General features: G+C 45.5%; 1 protein-coding gene across 1 annotated transcript; it reads right to left on the bottom strand.

The window, feature by feature from the left end:
- Positions 1–143: 143 nt before the first annotated feature.
- htr5ab (5-hydroxytryptamine (serotonin) receptor 5A, genome duplicate b) lies at positions 144–17,202 on the bottom strand. Its single transcript, XM_066681975.1, has 2 exons — positions 16,293–17,202; positions 144–551 (listed from the first exon to the last, which is right to left on the bottom strand). Exons 1-2 carry the CDS (start codon positions 16,998–17,000, stop codon positions 219–221), a joined length of 1,041 nt encoding a protein of 346 aa, XP_066538072.1. The 5' UTR covers positions 17,001–17,202; the 3' UTR covers positions 144–218.
- Positions 17,203–20,069: the final 2,867 nt, after the last annotated feature.

The raw sequence follows: 20,069 nt of genomic DNA on the forward strand, positions 1-20,069 counted from the left end.
AATGACCATGTGGATCTCCTGATCATTATACAGCGCAGAAAAATGGAAGTAATATCACCCCCTACACTTCTGGTGGTGTATTACAATCTGTCAGAATGATTGCATGAACATGAAATAGCATTGAAAAACTTGTTTGCCTGTGAATAAGTTAAAGCAAGTGCATTCCTAATAATGGACATCATTTACAACTTGTGGCCAGAGCTGCAGTCTGGGCCAGGTCAGCGCTGCCTGGAGAACAGGTTCCTGAAGGCGCTGTTGTAGTTTTTGTTGAAGGCTGTGTAGATGAGAGGGTTGAAGAAGGAGTTGGAGTATCCGAGCCACAGGAAGACGCTCTTCCAGGCTGGGGGAATGTCACAGGAACAGAGCGGAGTGATGAGCTCGGCCAGGAAGAAGGGGATCCAGCAGAGGACGAAAACCCCGATCAGAATTCCCACCATCAGCGCAGCTCTCCTCTCCTTCTGCTCCCGCCACGTCTCGCCCTCCGTCTGGAAGGAGACTGCTGTGTGCCGCACGGTGAAGGCCATCTGAGGCTGCTGTCCGGCCTCCTTCACCTGGAAGAGCAACAGAGAGAGGGATAGTGTTCAGTCAGTTTCCATTCTGGTTTCCACTTGCCCTCGCCCACTCAGTAGTGTTTAGCACCTACAAGTGACCACTCAGAGTATGGGGCAAGGACGAACAGGTTTTTTCAGTCTGAAGACACTCACCCTCCACAACAAATACAAACATGAACCCCACTGAATCGACTTCCTCTGTGATTTGAACATCACGTTTCCTACCGATTACTTTCAATGAGTAATCACCAGATGATCCAGATGATTTTAATCTGGTTTACAATCAAAAATGGCCTTGACTGACGTTGTTTTCACCGTGGTTACAAAAATTGTCTCATTTCACAGTACATTCTGAAGTGGACATCAGTGTTCACTCGTTCCCTCACTCCTCTGAGGGCTCATCTAACACACTTCAGTTCTTACATAAATGCAACAACCCTTAAGATGGTGCCAGGGACTCCCTCGAGGGGAAGTGGGTGAGGGCGCGTTAAAACCAGAAATGAAACAGGGGGTTGGTGTATGGAATTTGAAAAACAAGGCAACATTTACAGACCATACTTTGATGAAGCTCAGGAGATATTTCAGCAGACACTTTCTAACACAATAAACAGAGAGACAGCGGTCAGCTGGATGTAACCATGGGAACCAGGCAGACGTCTAACCCATGTTCAAACACTGTGACGGTCAGCAGAGGACCTCGCCTTTCTCAAGTGGTGACTTTAAAGGATGGAATTTTCTTTCATAACATTTCTATTGAGAAATCTTCACATGCTGTGTTTACATTAGGATATTTTGACCAACCATCCCTGTTCTCTGTGTTTGTGTGTGTGTGTGTGTGTGTGTGTGTGTGTGAGAGAGAGAGAGAGAGAGAGAGAGAGAGAGAGAGAGAGAGAGAGAGAAAGAGAGGTCTGAATTTCTCTGAATGTGTCCAGGACAAAAAGAAAAAGACATTAAAATTCAGCCGCTGACATTTTGCTCCTTCCTGTCATTGGGGTCACTGATAATGACGTCCCCTAGAGGTACACCAGACACAGCCAATAGGAAGGAGGCTCTGGGGAAACCCAAGGCCTGCTGGAGGGATTATATTACCCAAGTGGTCTGGGAACGCCTGTGGATCCTTGGGAGGAGCTAGAAGACACTGGATGATGTGACTGTGATTTTAGTCCTGTCCGAATACAGCAGAATTAAACCTAGGGTAAATGAATTATGCATTAATCATGATCCACCACCCCTATCATACCTGCTTTGTGGGGGTCCTGAGTGCTGAAGAACAGGGGGAACGGGGGGGTAATAATGTATGCAGAGCAACAACTGGACTACAGGCCTTGGGGAATCAGAATCCGATTCAAACTGGAAGCACCCTTACAGGCTTGGGTTAAACCCAATACAGTATGCACCGATGTCTGTCCAGCCCTGTACTGGACAGTGAAGTCCATCGGTAGTTGTTCATGGTCTCTTTTACTTCAGGATGGAACAGAGAGACCGGTCATCTGGACTTCACCATGGAAACAAGGACATATGATAACAGACAACAGAGATACTCCAAATTTTGAAAAGTATGAAACGAGATGAGGATGTTGCTCTTTTCCTACTCCATAGGTGGGTAATATTTACTTAGTTTTGCTTTTTCCTGTCACCTAAGGTGGAAATGTCTCCAAACTCAGGAGAAGGCTAATTGCATTAGCGAAAGACCTACAAAACTAAACACCTCGAGTTACACATAAGTTTCTGTGGGAATTCAAACAGTGAATAAACATTTACAGACAATTTACAATTCAGACACCAACAAGATACAGTCGCTTCTTACTCACACACACCACTCCACCTTAAAAGACGCAGAGATCCAGAATGTAAACAAACGAGAGAGAACAGTGTTTTTCCACAATCCTAGATATACCTTTTAAACTCTGAAATAAAACTTACGCCCTTGTCCTTACTTTCAAGTCTAAGTAGCGACTAATACGAACATGTACGCATGTAAGCTCGTCTCCAGGGTGTTTGGTCTTTCTCCTCCGTCTTCTCTGATTAGTGAAGAGGAGGGTGATTTAGACAGAGGTGTTTGAGTGTGAGAGCGCATTAGAACCTGCATGCAGATGAGCTCCCGTCCTGAGAGTCCTCCGAGCTTCAGAGAAGTCTTTAGTGTCCTCCTGCTGTTGGGTGTTTATCTCCAGCTGCATCTCGCTGGTGGTTTGTAACTGTATCGCTATGAGCCCACTTTCTTAGCTCTAAATACTTTTGGCAGAAGGAAAAACGCACTGTTTCTAATCCCTTGGAGCTCACAGTTCAGTTTTTGTTAAGTTTAGGTTTAGGGTTAGGGTTAGGTTTAGGGGAAGCCTGAAGGTTGATTTTATTTACAATGGGTTTCCAGAAATTTATGTGAGCTCCCACATATTTATTTAGAACACATTCTACAGGTGGCAATTATATTTAGTACACATTGTACAAATACTGGGAACAGCTTTTTAGCACAAAAAAATACACATGAATTCCCCCTGAGACAAGGCTGAAATGACAGGCTTGTGTGTTTGTTGCAGTAAAGATCTAACACTCCACCTTCCCCACACAGTGACACCAGACTGTGACAATATTTTAAATCTAAAAAACTGATCCTCTTTCACACTCACTGCTTAATCTCCACACAGTATTTTTATCTGAGGGGATAAATTTAGACTCCAGCTTCGCTATGCTGCAGGTTTAAAGTTCACTGATAGAAGAGCTCTGAGGTTAAGGGTAGGTAAACAAATTAGCGAAATGTATTAGCATAACAAACCACATTCAAATCACACTCTTCTTAACCCTCGCACTGCTGCACTAAAGAATCATACTCTGAAACCTGGGGCTAAAACTATGTGCAGAATAAGAAAAACAGGGAGCGGCCCATTTTGGAGCAATACTTTGGAGCATGAGTGTGTGAGGCAGTTATAAGTTCTGCAAGGTGCTTTCCAGAACTGAAGTTCATTCACTTGTTCATTCATTAGGGTGTGTCTGAAACCCACCCCCTTCTGGGCAGAAGGCACGAATACCTCCTGGATAGAGCATCACACATTCAGCCAGTCACTCACAAACTCACCCAGTCACTCACAGAGTCACCCCATCACTCACTCACAACTATGGACAGTTTCAAACACTCACCCAGTCAGTCACATTGTGCCTCACACACACACCCACAAACACAGCCCTGTTAACAGTTTCACACACACACTCACCCAGTCACCTGTGGACAGTTTCACACACTCACCCAGTCACTCACACAGTCGCTCACTCACAGTCACTTACTCACAACTGTGGACAGTTTCACACACTCACCCAGTCACTCACACTGTGACACACACACACACACACACACACACACAGCCTGTTGACAGTTTCACACACTCACGCAGTCACTCACACTGTGACACACACACACACAAACACACACACACACACAGCCTGTTGACAGTTTCACACACTCACCCAGTCACTCACACTGTGACACACACACACACAAACACACAGCCTGTTGACAGTTTCACACACTCACCCAGTCACTCACTCACACACACTCACCCAGTCACTCACTCACACTGACCCAGTCACCTGTTGACAGTGAGAAAGTAGCAAAAGAAACAAAAGAAAATCACGCAGCATAATGTAGGAAACAGTCCGTGTGTAATGGAGGGAAGGTTCTGAAGTGTCTCAGACCTGGAAATAATGAAAGAATGGTGGAGGAAATGGTCAGGAGATGCCCGGACTGGAAAAAGCTTTTTGTACCAGACAGATAAAAGGGTTTTGAGTTTCTTGGAGGGAGGGGTAAGTCTCTATCTGCAAGGTTCAGCTTTTCCTTCGGGTCTTTGGAGACTATTTCTTCTCACTGCGAAAGCAAGCTTGGATTCGCCACAGCTCCAGCGGCCACTCAGTCCGTTCCTAAGATAACGAGCCTCCAAACGTAAAAACACATCGCCCTGACATTCAGCCGAGCAGCACAAGGCTGAGAGAAGTGTCCACAGCAGTAAAACACTTCTGTAACACTGTCTGCTTCACAGCTGTCCAGGTCAAACGTGTACAGACACTGAGGTGGTGTTGGTGTGTTAGTGTGTGTTGTGCTGGTGTGAGTGGATCAGACACAGCAGTGCTGCTGGAGTTTTTAAACCCTGTGTCCACTCACTGTCCACTCTGTGAGACACTCCTCCCTCGTTGGTCCACCTTGTAGATGTAAAGTCAGAGACAGTAGCTCATCTGTCGCTGCACAGTGTGTGTTGTAGTCCCTACGTGTCCGAAACCCCTTGGACGTCCAGATAACAAAGGATTACATGATTCCAATCTGCCATCATCACGGGACATGAAAAGTGTTTACTAAGCACTAAGCCTCGTATGCTAATGATCTCTGTACTAGCACGCCGCTCATGTTCACGTGTCCCCTCATTATTCATGAGCACGTGTCCAGCGTTGTCAAACTACAAGCCTCCAAACGTGCGATGCTACAGACACGAGTCCTTGGACGCCCAGAGTTCCTGTGAAACTCAGAGCATTAACCTTCTTCAAATCTAATGTTCTGGGAGGATTTAGACATAATGTGGGAACACTGCTGTGAGGATTTGATGGCGTATACTCTACTGTGATTATTAATATATTATTTAATAGATTTTTATGTTCTCAATAAGTGTTTGTATAAAGTTATATATAATTATATTAATCACAAAAAAACACAGCTCCAGGGACCTGAAGATTGTGGGTTCAAGGCCTGCTCCGGGTGACTGTCTGTGAGGAGTGTGGTGTGTTCTCCCTGTGTCTGCGTGGGTTTCCTCCAGGTGACTGTCTGTGAGGAGTGTGGTGTGTTCTCCCTGTGTCTGCGTGGGTTTCCTCCAGGTGATTGTCTGTGAGGAGTGTGGTGTGTTCTCCCTGTGTCTATGTGGGTTTCCTCCGGGTGACTGTCTGTGAGGAGTGTGGTGTGTTCTCCCTGTGTCTGCGTGGGTTTCCTCCAGGTGATTGTCTGTGAGGAGTGTCGTGTGTTCTCCCTGTGTCTATGTGGGTTTCCTCCGGGTGACTGTCTGTGAGGAGTGTGGTGTGTTCTCCCTGTGTCTGCGTGTGTTTCCTCAGGGTGACTGTCTGTGAGGAGTGTGGTGTGTGCTCCCTGTGTCTGCGTGGGTTTCCTCCAGGTGATTGTCTGTGAGAAGTGTGGTGTGTTCTCCCTGTGTCTGCGTGGGTTTTCTCCGGGTGACTGTCTGTGAGGAGTGTGGTGTGTTCTCCCTGTGTCTATGTGGGTTTCCTCCAGGTGACTGTCTGTGAAGAGTGTGGTGTGTTCTCCCTGTGTATGCGTGGGGTTCCTCCAGGTGACTGTCTGTGAGGAGTGTGGTGTGTTCTCCCTGTGTCTGCATGGGTTTCCTCCAGGTGACTGTCTGTGAGGAGTGTGGTGTGTTCTCCCTGTGTCTGCGTGGGTTTCCTCCAGGTGATTGTCTGTGAGGAGTGTGGTGTGTTCTCCCTGTGTCTGCGTGGGTTTCCTCCAGGTGATTGTCTGTGAGGAGTGTGGTGTGTTCTCCCTGTGTCTGCGTGGGTTTTCTCCGGGTGACTGTCTGTGAGGAGTGTGGTGTATTCTCCCTGTGTCTGCGTGGGTTTCCTCTGGGTGACTGTCTGTGAGGAGCTCCTGTTTCCTTCCACACTCCAAAAACACACGTTGGTAGGTGGATTGGAGACTCAAAAGTGTCCGTAGATGTGAGTGAATGTGTGAATGTGTGTCGAACTGCATGAACTGGATAAGGGATACAGACAGCAAATGAAATTAGAGAGGTGTAGTTTGGAAGATTAGTTCTGGTATCTTAGCACTGACATTAGTCTCATGTGCAGCTGCTCCAGAGCTAGGAATAATTACACAAACTGTGCACCACAACATGCAGCTGAAGATGTTTACAGCTCTGGTTTAACTGCAGCACTATGGGCGTCCCAGGAGAGTTTACTACAGGAGAGAAAGAGTGAGCTAATCCCAGGCGTGAAGCATGGTGGCGGATGTATTTCAGTTGCATTCACAGCTAATCCCAGTCAGGCCTTTGAGAAGCACGGCGTCTTTGTGTGCGGATTTCCATTCGTTAATTCAAATTAGGGGCTCCCATCTTAATTCTAGGCTAACTTCAATATATGGATAAGACTTCTTAAACCTGCCGGCGTCCCAGGGGACCATGCAAATCACTGCTTAGCGGATGTCTGCAGCTAATTGCTGCACAGAAATTTCACAGAGTAGAGTAGCCACACTGATTTATGGCTTCCACCTTAAAATACAGGGCTACTTCATTAATTAGCAATGGGCACTGAAGATGTGTACAGATGTGGTTCTAATACCAAACAGTGAATAAGAACCTACAGACAAGTTAAACTTAAGCCATATACTCAACACACTATTCCACCTTAAAATATGTGGAGCTTCTGAATATAAACAATCTAGAAAGAACACTGCACCCACTTTGGCGCCCAGGGAGCAGTTTGTGGCCTTAGTGCCTTGCTCAAGGGCACTTCAACTGCGAATTTTCCCTTGGAACTGAAGCGGTGAGCACTTGGCTTTAAGCCCGTTTCTCTAACCTCAAAGACACGGCTGGCCTCAGGAAAACCATGTTGGAGAACGAGCTGGACATTGGAGAAAATGTCTACCGTGACAATCAGAGAGAGAGAGTGCACTGCCCTTCAGCTGAGTATTGATCTGTTACTTGGTTTGCACTTGGATTTCAGATTTAATTAATTCACTCATTCATCATATGTAACCCTTATCCAGTTCAGGGTCGCGGTGGGTCCAGAGTCTACCTGGAATCACTGGGTGCAATGTAGGAACACACTCTGGAGTGGGCACCAGTCCTTCACAGGGGGACACACACTCACACATTCACTGACACACTCACACCTTTGAGTCTCCAATCCACCTACTATCGTGTGTTTTTGGACTGTGGGAGGAAACCAGAGCACTCGGAGGAAACCCACGCGGAAACAAGGAGAACACACCACACTCCTCACAGACAGTCTCCCAAAGCCGGACTTGAACCCACAACCTCCAAGATCCTGGAGCTGTGACAGAGACACTACATTTAAATTACAAAGACAAAGACCTGAGTGCTACAGCAGTGTTAATTTATGCGCTTACTATATTAGAGCTTTGCTAATGTTCAGCAGATCGTCATCACCCCTATCCTCTCCTTCTCTCCTCCTCTGTCTATTTCTGTCTCTCTCATTCACTTCCCCTCATCTCTCTCTCTTTCTCTCTCTGTTCCTGAACTGTACCCCACCTCTGCGCCGCTGTAATGAGGATCTGAAGCAACAGGCTGTTTCCAGCGGTGCCTTTAAAAATGCACTCTAAAAAACAGACTAGCAGCGTCAAACCCCAGGGGAAAAGTAGCACACGCAGATGAAGCGTGTGACTGTAAGCTATAAATACATCAGGAACATATCTATGCACAGTGTAAAGATTAGCAGTACGTGGGTCTGTTGTCATAGTAACCTTGAACCGTACCGAAACAGAGTCCATCCCGGGGGCGTTTTTAGACGACTTGCTGAACCGGGGCACACTGATACACCCCTCTCAAATGTGCATCCAGAAAAAAGCACTAAACACTAAACAGAAGAAGTGAATTAACACTAAAGTGGTGGTCACTTTTTATTTATAGAGCACCTTTTCATTCACAACGGCTTCACAAAACATTCACGAGCGTCCCTTAAACAGCATGCAGCTGCAAGTCCTTCCTCCAGGAAAAGCAGCCGGATTTCTCCCAACTCCCCGAGCCGTCCTGCTGAGCTGTGGAATAATTGGCTTCTGCTCCGTTCAGCAGGACATCTCCACCTTCACCTCCTCTCTGATCTGAATTAGAACAGCACTGAGGACACAGCATGGACAGGGACAACTAAAGACTTAGGGTGTCTTCATTAAGAGACCACCAGACAACAACATGTTGTCAACAGGAGCCGAACCAAACGTCCGGAAGCCAGAAACAAATCAACTGAATCTAAGAAGGTCCAAAATAAATCCAAAGCTAAATAAATAAAATGAAATAAATAAAGCTAAAGCTGGATTTCATCGGCCACTGATCCAAGGAGCATTTGAACCTCTTCAAAAGACCACAGCGTAATTTTACCAGATTTACCTGGTGGAGGAGGGGAACAGACTAAGTAAAGTTGAGGGACCATGCAGTGGAAAAGCACCATTAGAAAGGTTGGGGGTTCTGTAGTAATAACCCCGTAGTTTTTATGGTGCACCCTAGTGGCTGCAGGACACTGAAATGACCTGCTCAAGAGACATAGCTGAAAGCACGGGCCTGTTTTCCGAGTCTGTGAAATATTCAGGCTCCTGTTTTACTCCGTCAGCTTCACACTTTCGCACCATCCTTTGTTATTCCGGTGAGCCGAGCGGAAAGACGGGATTACGTGTGGGAAATGAATCTTCCATGAAACCCAGAGAGGAGCTCATGCTTGGAGGTGGATCCCAGCGATTAAGGTGGAGTGATTTGCATGAGACAGTTCTGAAAGAACAACTATTTATCTTAACTTTTCTCTTAAAGGGGAGATTGTGGAGAAAGTGGTGTCCATAACTATTGGGACGTGGCGTGTGTTCCAGAACGTTGTCTTGGATTCTGCCCGGAGCGTGGGGAGTATTTTCAGCTGCTGCTGCTGTGCTTTTTATTCCATTCCTTTATTTCTGTGGCAGGTTTGTCCGCTGGAGGCCAGAGGAGCTGGAGCAAGTGACACTTTGTAAAAAATCCAGTGGTGCGTGAATCGGCAGCCAGCCGTCTCCTGTCTCTGACCTCTAAAGGTGTCCAGAAAAAGAAGGAGAGACCATCTGGGCTTCTGACAGCAACACAGACCTGAGACGCAACTCCCAGGTCCGAATCTTTGAGCATCGTCTCCATATGTTCCTTTAATGGCGCTGCATTTAAATGACTCCAGGCCATAATCTTCATTACTGGGTCATCCCCTCCTTCTTTCTCTCTCTCTCTCTCTCTCTCTCTCTCTCTCTCTCTGGTCAGGACTCGAGAGAACAGATGAAAGCTGGTAAAACACATTACCATAATCCATTTATGAAATTCATTCGCAGCATTTACTGTGGAGTATGGCTCAGACTCAAGCCACATATCTCTCTATCCCCGGGTTCTCAAACTCCGGAAATGACCAGGTGGTCTGTCCCAGGGCTGGATGAACAAGATGCAGTGTATTCCAGTTTGAGTTTAACCATACACATTGTTACTTTAATGTCAGGGATTCATTCGCATTAGAGTTTGTTTTTTGCCATTATAACACCTGCGATGAAAATAGAGGGGGGGTCCTCCACAGAGCAAATAAGCAATACAAATTTGAGGAATATTAACTATAAATAATACCATTATTTACATAGTAAATAAGTAAAAAAAGAATAATTTAAAACCATGAAATCTTATAAAAAAATACTAAACCTAAGGCACAAGACGAGAGACACTGGGAAAGCTACAGTAAAATTGCACAATACTAGGTGTTGCATGGCTTTACCTGGCTGTAACACACTCACATTTATCACAACGCCCAACGGGGGGCGCTGCTCAGTGCTTCAAATCAATGATACGTTCCGAACAGTCACGTGTAGTTGTGCTAGGATTAGTATTCATTAGTATGAATATTTAATGCACAGATTTAATGTTTTGGAGGTGGAGCATCTCATGTCAATTGGCTTGTAACTCACTCATTCATATATTCACTCACTCACATACCTGCACACTTACTCACTCATACATACTCGATAACTCACTCATTCACTCACATGCACACACATTCACTCATTCATACATAGACCCATTCACATACATACTCACATACTCACTCGTTCACATATATACACACCCTCACATACTCACTCACTCATACTCAATAACTCACTCACATGTACACACATTCACTCATTTATATGTAGACCCATTCACATACTCACTTCACTCACTCACTCACGATTAGGAATTCAGTGCTTCACCTCTGGGACACTGTACCTTTGTCTTAGTGCAGATAGTACCTCTGGTGGTGTTCTGAGTGAACGGCTAGAGTTCTTCTCCTTTGCTCTAAACGGATTAAAAGGCGCACAGCGCCACCTAGAGGGAACAGCCGTTCCAGTTTGCTTGTGGAACAGACACACTTTATTAAAGTGATGTTTCCTGTTTTATCGCTCAGGCCTGTGGTGCGAGAGTGGGTCTCAGTGCTGTTTGAAGGCGCTGTATTTCTTTGTGTTGATGTGGAGAGATCTACCACAGCCCTCCCTCCCGCCCCCGTCAATCACAGCCCATTCCTCCAGCTCATTTTCTTCAGCAGCAATGTTTTCCTTTCCAGGCATACACTTCTGATGAGCTGTCAGCGTGGTGGGCTGCTCCTGCAGCTGGGTTCTTCACTTCACTTCCCTTTCTCTTTCTTCCACCTCGCCCTGGAAGCCTGCCTCACGCCGTTGTTACTTCGCATCGTTCCTCGTCCTCCGGCAGGCTCTGAGGAGACGGGGAGGGCTGTGAGCAAACGTCCACAACAGAGTTCTCATCTCTTCAACATCCGAGGACTCTGATGGGCAATCTCGCAGTAACGGGCTGAAGATGAAAGGCCTGTGTGGAGATATCTCTATCTCACCTTGTAGAGAAACTCAATCATAATGGCCGTCATTTTGAATTTGGTTCCTCTGACATCTTTGGGTTTTTTTTTTTCAGACGTCTCAGACACAGAGAAATACGCTGGCCCTGGAACATTGTTGTATTTGAGGTGTGTTGATATTTCTAGTGCTAGTCCTGAGTACAGCCAGAAATTACCCTAGAGCCCAACAAATTGACTTAATTGACTCAAAAGTGTCTGTAGGTGTGAGTGTGTGAGTGAGTGTGTGTCGCCATGTGAAGGACTGGCGTGCCCTCCAGGGTGTGTTCCCACCTTGCGCCCAGTGATTCTGGGTAGGCTTTGGAATGGAGTTGTTAGCAGAGAGAGAGAGAGAGAGAAAGAGCAGGAAGACTGAAGGCATTAACCCACCCCTCCCACACAACAGGGGGCGTTGTAACCAGATCACCAGTGTTACTCACTTCACCTGACAGTGATTTTAATCTTGTGGCTGCATTGATGATGATGAGAATGAAGAGACACAAACAATGGACACTGATTGTTTACGTCAATAACCTCGCTCTGCCGTTACCTTTAGTATTAAAGCAACATTAGGTAAGATTAGTATTAAAGCAACATTTTGTAATGTTTTTTGCTCCTGGGCTCCTCCTACAGTTGCAGAGTGTATTTTTTACAGCACTGTCCTGAAATCAAGGATGAGGGGAAGGGTCTGTGTGGTTTCCTACTCCCTCCAAAAGTTCCATAGTGCAGTTTCTGCAGTGCTGAGCCCAGAGTAGCAATCACAGAGGTTCTGTTCCCCTTATTACAGCTCAGTGGAGCATCACGATTATTTTGAAGTTGTAATTTAAAGGTACATATGTTACATTTACGCCCTGTGAAGGACTGGTGCCCCCTACTGGGTTTGATCCTGCCTTGCGCCCAGTGATTCCAGGTAGGTTCTGGACCCACTGTGACCCTGAAACGAATAAGTGGTTACAGACAATGAATGAATGAATGAATGAATGAATGAATATATTACATTTTGTATTACATTTAGTATTAAAGCAACATTAGGCAATATTTGTATTAATGTAACACTAAATAAGATTTGGTATTTTTGCTCCTGGACTCCCCCTACAGATGCAGAGTGTAATTTACATTTACAGCACTGTCCAGAAATCAAGGAGGAGGAGGAAGTAGTTGTATAGTTTCCTAACCCCTTCAAAAGTTACATAGTGCAGCTTCTGAGGTGCTGAGCCTGAAGTAGCAATGACTCTATATAGAAGGCTCTATTCTCTCTATTACAGCTCAGTGGAGCATCACAGTGATTCTGAAGCTGTTCTGTTAAGGTGAAAATATTACATATGGTTCCTTTAACACAACTTACTGTCGCTGTGAGTGAATGGAAAATGACTGCCACCAGTTTGCACTCCACTCTCACAACCTTGTGATTAGCTTGTACTGCATTAGCCAGCAATCTGCTAATGATCTAATGATCTAATTCCAGCATTCAGGGTCTGTTATTATCCCGTAATCACACGACACACGACTCTGTTTCTTTATTATACAGTAATCCCGCGCAGCCTGTGAATTCCTGTGTTTAATTTGGTGATTACAGGGTGAGCAACCCACCAATTAGCCCTAGGCTTGTTTCAGGAATCCTCTCCCGCTTTATTCCAGGCCGCCGTAATCCACCCCAGTACACATCTCACACCTGTGAGTCAGACGCAGCGCAGAGGTGTGACACGCTTGCGGTGATGCAGTTCACTGGGGATCTGGCAAACCTGCTCCATGCCAAGCCCACTCCCTCCTCAGTTCTCAGAGCTTCCACCACAAGCTCCTCCAGAGCTCAGCGTGTGCTCCACCACAGCTTTAATCATGCTGCCGTCACATGCAGCAGACATAGACACAGCTCTTAAGGACATCTCAGTAATTAAAACACCTCTAGTCTCGGTTTGCGGTTAAGATTTCCACTTAACTGTGTCCTCAGAGATGTTCGATGTCCACTCGCAGTCCTGGGGTTTGCTGGTAATTATTTACCCACCATTAGAATCTCTGACATAAAACTCATTGTGAAATATTTAAATCAACAGTAGGTAGTGTTTTTACATGAAGATTACAACTTCAAAATCATCATGATGCTCCACTGAGCTATAATAAGGGGAACAGCCTCTGTCATTGCTACTCCAGTTGCTTTAATACTAAAGGTAAAAACAGAGGGAGGTCATGTATGTAAACAATCAGTGTCCATTGTTTGTGTCTCTTTGTTTGTCACACATTCACTCACACACTCACACCTACGAACACTTTTGAGTCTCCAATCCAACTACCAACATTTGATTTTGGAGCGTGGGAGGAAATTGGGCCCAGACCCGGTTGTTTGTAGGAATAACACACACACGTGCACTGTTCCTTCAGGAAAACAGTTTTTCAGGTAATGGAACATGTCGTTGACGCTGGAATTGGAAAGTTATCAGATGATTGATTTCATTTCTGAGTCTGTTGTGGCTGCGTTGTTCAATTCCACAGAAGCGTCTGAAGGTATCAGGTTCTACTCCGTGTTGGGAACACGGTGTTCCTTCAGCAGCGATTAAAAGAGTGCAGTGTACGGTCATTTAAAATCCAGAGAGTCCAGCATTCTGCTGATCCATTACTGATATCCTTCAGGTCATATTTTCTTCATATCTTTATCCCCAGCAGAGTCCACACTCTCCAGAGTCCAGAGTCTGGTTTGGACATAATGTCCTCATCCATTTTGCCATGTATTAAGAGATTGTGGGTCAATACCCAATATAAAAGGGGACATACTATGAAAAACCTACTGGCTCAGTGTGAATCTGGAGCCCACCAACCCACACACTGTGAAACAAGACCCTAGTCAGTTTTCTGTGTGCTGCCTAAGTCAGAAAACACAAGATAAAACAAGCCGTTCTGATTCTGCTCCGCTTCTGATGTCAAATGCAGAGAATTGATTGGCCCCGCCCCCTCATCTGAGTCTGTCCAATCACAGCGCTAGACCTGCATTTATGTGAGAGCACAAAGATGAGGTTAAACGTAGCAAAAAAAAAAAAAAAGAGCACAGAGTAAAAACTGAGAAAAATTCTGAACAAAGGAAAAAGAGAACAGAGTGAAAATGGCTAAAATCCAGATCTTCTGCTCCTCACTCCTTAATGTGGTGCGCTCGGAATTGGGGCGAACAGGGAGCAGCTTATTATCATTTAACAGGCGCTGAAAGCGTGCGTTCTGAACAGGTCTGTTTAGACTTTATTCCAAATGAGTGAGAAAAACGGTTTGAATATGCATCAAATCTCAATAATCCGATTTTAATAGGCAGCCACAGAAATAACACATTGTTGTCACATATGAAGAAACAGATTGGATTTGGGCCACTTTTACCTGCAGTGTGAAGCCCTAGAGTGTGAACAGGAGCAGTAGTAGAACCGTCATTTTGGTTAGAAACAGAAAACAACCACAGCAGCAGAAGGAGGAGAACCTGTTACTGAAGGAGTCACTGTAAAACTGAGCTCTCAAAATCTCATAGTGTAATTAATGGGTGTTATGGATGTTTCCACCAAAGTAACAAAGGTATGTATAGTTTAGGCCTCGTAATCCTCTGACTCTCCCATGGTAACAGGACAAGATGCAGATCTTGAGGTGATGTTGTGCAGTGGGTGGAGGAAACAGAGGTGTGGGCTTTTCCATAGGAGCCTGATATTTATGTATTTACATATTTTTAGGTATTTAGAGCTCCATACCTCTAAGCAAGCCTGAAGGACGTTATTTTCCACAGTTTTATTGGAAACATATCAGAGAGCACAGCGACACTCGAGATCAGATGGTCCAATTAAAATGTCCCTGTGTGTGTGTGTGTGTGTGTGTTCCACCCACAGTTAAAATCTCCCACTGAGAGAGTTACTCTGCCAGGTTTGATCATTGCAAAACATTCCTTTCTTTCACCGTCCTTCACCTCTCTCTCTCTCTTTCATCTGGTTTAAGGTTCCCTCTTTCTGTTTCCTTAACAAAAGCATGGACCCAAAATAATTACTGCCATAAAAAGAGGGACCCGTAACAACTGTGCAAAACGCAGACCCCTGTCACACAAACAGCACATACAGCTTTCATCTTTGAGAGAGCAAAAGCAAGGAGAATATCAAGCTCCGCTTTTGCTCACTTCAGATCTGAAAACAGCTGTTCACAGATGTTGGTGTCCACGCTTTCTTCCTGTGAGAATAGAAGATCTGAAAGGGTCTGAAAAGATTTGGAGAAAAAGGAAACAGACACAAAAGAAGAACAGAAGAAGCTGCTGGTGTTTCTCAGCACAGTGGACTGACCTCAACATCGCTGGTGTAAAAAATGTTAAACCAACTACTAACACTAAATTGTGGATACATGGCTCCAGATTTCTTTGAGAGTTGAAGTTGCACTGTGCGATTTTACCCGTACCTAGTCTATGCTCTTGTAATTCACCGACCTGGCCACCAGAGGTCCCTCATCCTCATCCCATTAGTCAGTGTGACCCCCAGTGGCCAAGCATGAGTGCTACAAAACAAAGACAACCACACTAACCCTGGTTTCTGAGGCCCAGAGTCTTGTGCAGATGCTGTAATATAATATAATTATTTTTAATAGTGTTCTTCATATATAATCATTCATTTTAAAAGTTAGTAAACAAAATGAATCTGCCTACTGCATCTTTAATGAATTCTGACTTCCTGATGTGCCAAATAAACCCAAAGATGTGGCTTGTTTTATTCGACTGCACTTTGACTGAGGGGTGTCCTGGATGCTGTGTCTCTTCTTAAACTCTCCTGTATCCACTCTTAATCTCCCTCTGTTTCTCTCTCAGTGCTTAGAACAGTCTCAGCTCTCTCTGGACCAAGCCCTGTTTGACCCAGAGCTGTGGACAGAGGTCATTAGCCCTGAAGCTGAAAAGCTGAGGCTTTTTAAAACTCCTCCTCTCTCTGTAAAATACACTGAGTGACATCAGTCAGTTTCAAACACAACAGAGACAGACACACCACCCCACCCCTCTTCATAACCTTCCTCATATCCCAGAATGTGAGGGATGTAGTGTCTGGTGATGAGATGGAGCGGAGAGGGCAGACTCTACAGGTTCAGAAGATGTCTGAGCCCTATTTCTAAGCTGTATTATGACAAAGAGATTCATACAGACTTCGACAGACATCAAATTGAATGAACACTCACCTCAATTACCTCAGCCATGGGCATGATGGTGTTGGTCTTGCGGGTTCCGATGCGAAACTTGGCCGCTTTGTAGATCTTCCAGTAAACAAAGAGCACCACACAGAGGGGCAGATAGAAAGCCCCGAAGGTAGAGAAGACGGTGTAGGACGGCTCCTGGCTCACCTGGCAGGCCAAGGACTCCTCCGAGTACGTCTCTCCCCAGCCGAAGAGCGGAGACAGAGAAATGACGGAGGACAGGAGCCAGGTCAGTCCGATCATAACGTTGGAGATGCGCTTGCGGGTCTTGAGTGTGTACTCCAGGTGCCGGGTGATGGACCAGTACCTGTCCAGGGCGATCGCTGTCACATTCCAGATGCTGGCCGTGCAGCAGAGCACATCGCAGGAAATCCAAACCTGGCAGAGGATCTTTCCCAGGATCCATTTCCGGCCGTAAAGCTCACGGACAAGACTTAGCGGCATCACCAGCCCGGCCACCATCACATCTGAAATTGCCATGGAAGCTACCAGGTTGTGGGGGACACGATGGAAGGTCCGAACCCTCAAGATGGTCACCAGGACCAGGAGGTTCCACACAAAGGTAGCCACCACCAGCATGGCCAGGAGTGTGAGGGTGAGTACGCTGAATACCGAGAATGGACGGTAGAGATTCCCCGACTCTAGTCCACTGGTAAAATTAGATAAGTGTTGGGTAACATTGAAATGCGGCATTCTTGTGCCTCCTGTTGGTTGCCAAAGTAGGTAGTCTTTGGGTAAAAGGGGTGGCCCAGAAGCTGGAGAGTTGCCAGTTTGAATCCCAGAACAATTTCCGGTTGAGGATTATGTACAAGACTAGGTCATACCCCTACATATGACAAGTGTGTGAATCTTACTTGTTGATTCAGCAAGGTCCATAAGACCAGCTAGTCATGATGCCCTTAGGTAAACCCCAAGCAATGCTGCATGTTCCTGGGCATGTGAAATTGATGAACAACTTCAAAATAAGATTGCAAGGTCTCATACTAGCTTCTATTCTTATTAGTTGATAAGGATAGTGTAAAAGTAAATGATTTTGCAAGGTATGCTATGACAGGTAAGAAACCTGAATCAGCAACTGGAGATTTACCAGGTTGAATCCCTAGACGGTTTGAGCATACTTAGTCGATGATTAGCCCTGAGACCAGGATCCTAGATATGACCAATTTGCAGAAATGCCCTTAGGCATAGCCTCTTACCTCTCTTGCCCCAGGCAGGGCTGCTCCAGCTACACTAGGCTAAGACTATGACAGTGTTGCATTGGAAGATCTTTGGATACAAGCTCTTCCAGATGTTACTAGTTGGCAAACTTGAGATTTGCACAGATCAACCTGCAGCAACTTCATCTCAATATAATTTAGGATTAAGGTAAGCGGTCAGCTCCTTCTTGCATTGGTTGCGGTTGGAGATTTCCTCAATGTTAATCGCTCAGTTCTGCTAAGAAAGTGCCAGGCTTCTTGTAGATTTACAGCCTCAAACTCCTGTCCACCAGCGACTAGGCAATGCAGCAGCGCCAGCTGCTGCCGAGCTGATTAAAAAGAGCAATCACATTATGCTCGGGCACTGGAGAGTCCGGAGATTTTAGCCTCCAGATATTTTGTAGACGTTCGCTTCCACTGGCTACAGCTTAGGAAGACTTCCATCCTGCAGGGCACACAAAAATAAAAACAAAAGAAGGAAAGAAAGAGAGAGAAATTGAATCAATCCTACACACCTCTACAAGGCCTGATCAAAATTTAAAATGCCGTCCAGACCCTTGAGGTGTTTCTGTGGCTACGCTCGTATTTGGAGATCCTTAGTGAGCACCACAACCACCACATCCATCAAATGAGGCATGGATGCAGGAGCTGCTCACTGAATGCAAAGGAGAGAGAGAGAGAGAGAGAGAGAGAGAGAGAGAGAGAGAGAGAGAGAAGAGAGAGAGAGAGAGAGAGAGAGAGAGAGAGAGAGAGAGAGAGGAAGCTGTCATCTCCCCACTCACCTCTCAGCTCCATGCACACACACATACACTCCATTTATTTTTTTTTTTGAGCAAATAACAAGCCACAGAGCCACTTCAAAACATCTATCCACTCTGTCCTACTGGTCACATCCCTGCATGTGTATCAATCAAGATTGATTGCTGTAATTGTGTACCGAGCAGTTAAAATACAAACAAATAGGAATAAAGGGCTTCATACACACACACACACAGTTGTTGGTTGGTGGACTAGTGTCAGTCCAGACAGTAAGGTCTCCAAAATCTCCAGCAGCACTGATGTGTCCGATCCACTCGCACCGGCACAACACACACTAACAGACCACCACCACGTCAGTGTCACTGCAGCGCTGAGAATGATCCACCACCACATCACACCTGCTCTGTTGGGGTCCTGAGCACTGTTAACCCTTTCACCTTATTTTACAAAGTATGCAGAGCAACAGATGAACTATGATATATGTCTGAACAACAATTAGGATATGATGCTCAATGCCAAGCATGGGATAGAGGTGAATAAAGCCCCCCAGTGCTGTGGAACTGTGTTCTCTGGAGTGATGGAGAGTCATCTAATAAATTCGGGATGATTTAGTACCTGACTTTACTAATGCTCTGCCATCAGATCCTCACAGCAATGTTCCTGCATTTAGTGTAAACCTTCCAAGAAGCAGAAAAACAATTCTTGAATAATAGAAATAATAATAAAATAACAAAATTTATAAACGTAACAGCCTCTCCAAAAACCCACCCCAGAACGACTAGTTTTGCAATTAAGCTCCTCCTGGTGATTGTTCTAGTATTTGAATGTGGAAATCTTGCTCTAACAAGGACAGCAGCCTGCTGTGGGGTCAGAGTGAGAGGGTGAGAGTGTTTATGGCAGAGATAGCCCTCCTTCGATTACTTGTTTGTGGCGGAGTGTACCTTTAAGAAAACTGAATCCGACATCCGACAAGCCATGACGACAATGGCGGTACAGCTCAGACCAAAGGACGCTGAACCCCGGAGGACGTTCATGGGAGTTTATTACAATGATAACAAAGGGCTGTAAAACACGACAGAAGAGAAAGCTCCACAAAGTCAGGTCCTTCAAATTTTCTGCACCCCCGAGTTTAATTTGACAGTCCGAGGTCCTTCTCAGCTGCTGGGGTGAAGAGTTATGGATCTAATTTACGACAAAGGGGGATGTAATTGGCTGTCACTGCAACAGATGAGATGGTAACGGACTGCGGTGAAAGGCTGGGTCAGCAGAACACACCACCAAGCTCGGCAAAGGCCTAAAGCTAACAGGACACTTAGAGCTAATTATGCTAATGTAATGTAATGGATTAATCACCTCCTCTCCTGCTGCTGTCTGTTACCATTCACCATTCACCTACACACTGTAATCCCTTCACCACCACCCTGTCCCTGATTAAGGACTAGAGGACAACCGACACACACTGTACAGCGACAGATGAGCTACTGTCTCTGACTTTACATCTAGAAGGTAGATGTGGACGATACCGGAAATTTTGGTATCGAAAGTAAATACAGGGCTAGTATCGCTGATATGTATCGGGGGCAGTGATGCGCGTGCGAGCTACTTTTAGCTACATGACGGTGCAACAACAAAAGATGGGGGGACGGGGATGGTGCAATAGCAAAAGACAGTGCAGCAGCGGGAGGGAAAAAAGCTTGAGTATCAATCTTTTTACACGAGTATTGCTCAATACCAATACCAGCGTTGGTATTGGTATTATCGATATTTGGATCGATTCGCCCACCTCTACTACAAGGTGGACCAACGA

This window comes from Hoplias malabaricus, chromosome 9 (assembly GCF_029633855.1).
Source record: "Hoplias malabaricus isolate fHopMal1 chromosome 9, fHopMal1.hap1, whole genome shotgun sequence".
Lineage (NCBI taxonomy): Eukaryota > Metazoa > Chordata > Actinopteri > Characiformes > Erythrinidae > Hoplias > Hoplias malabaricus.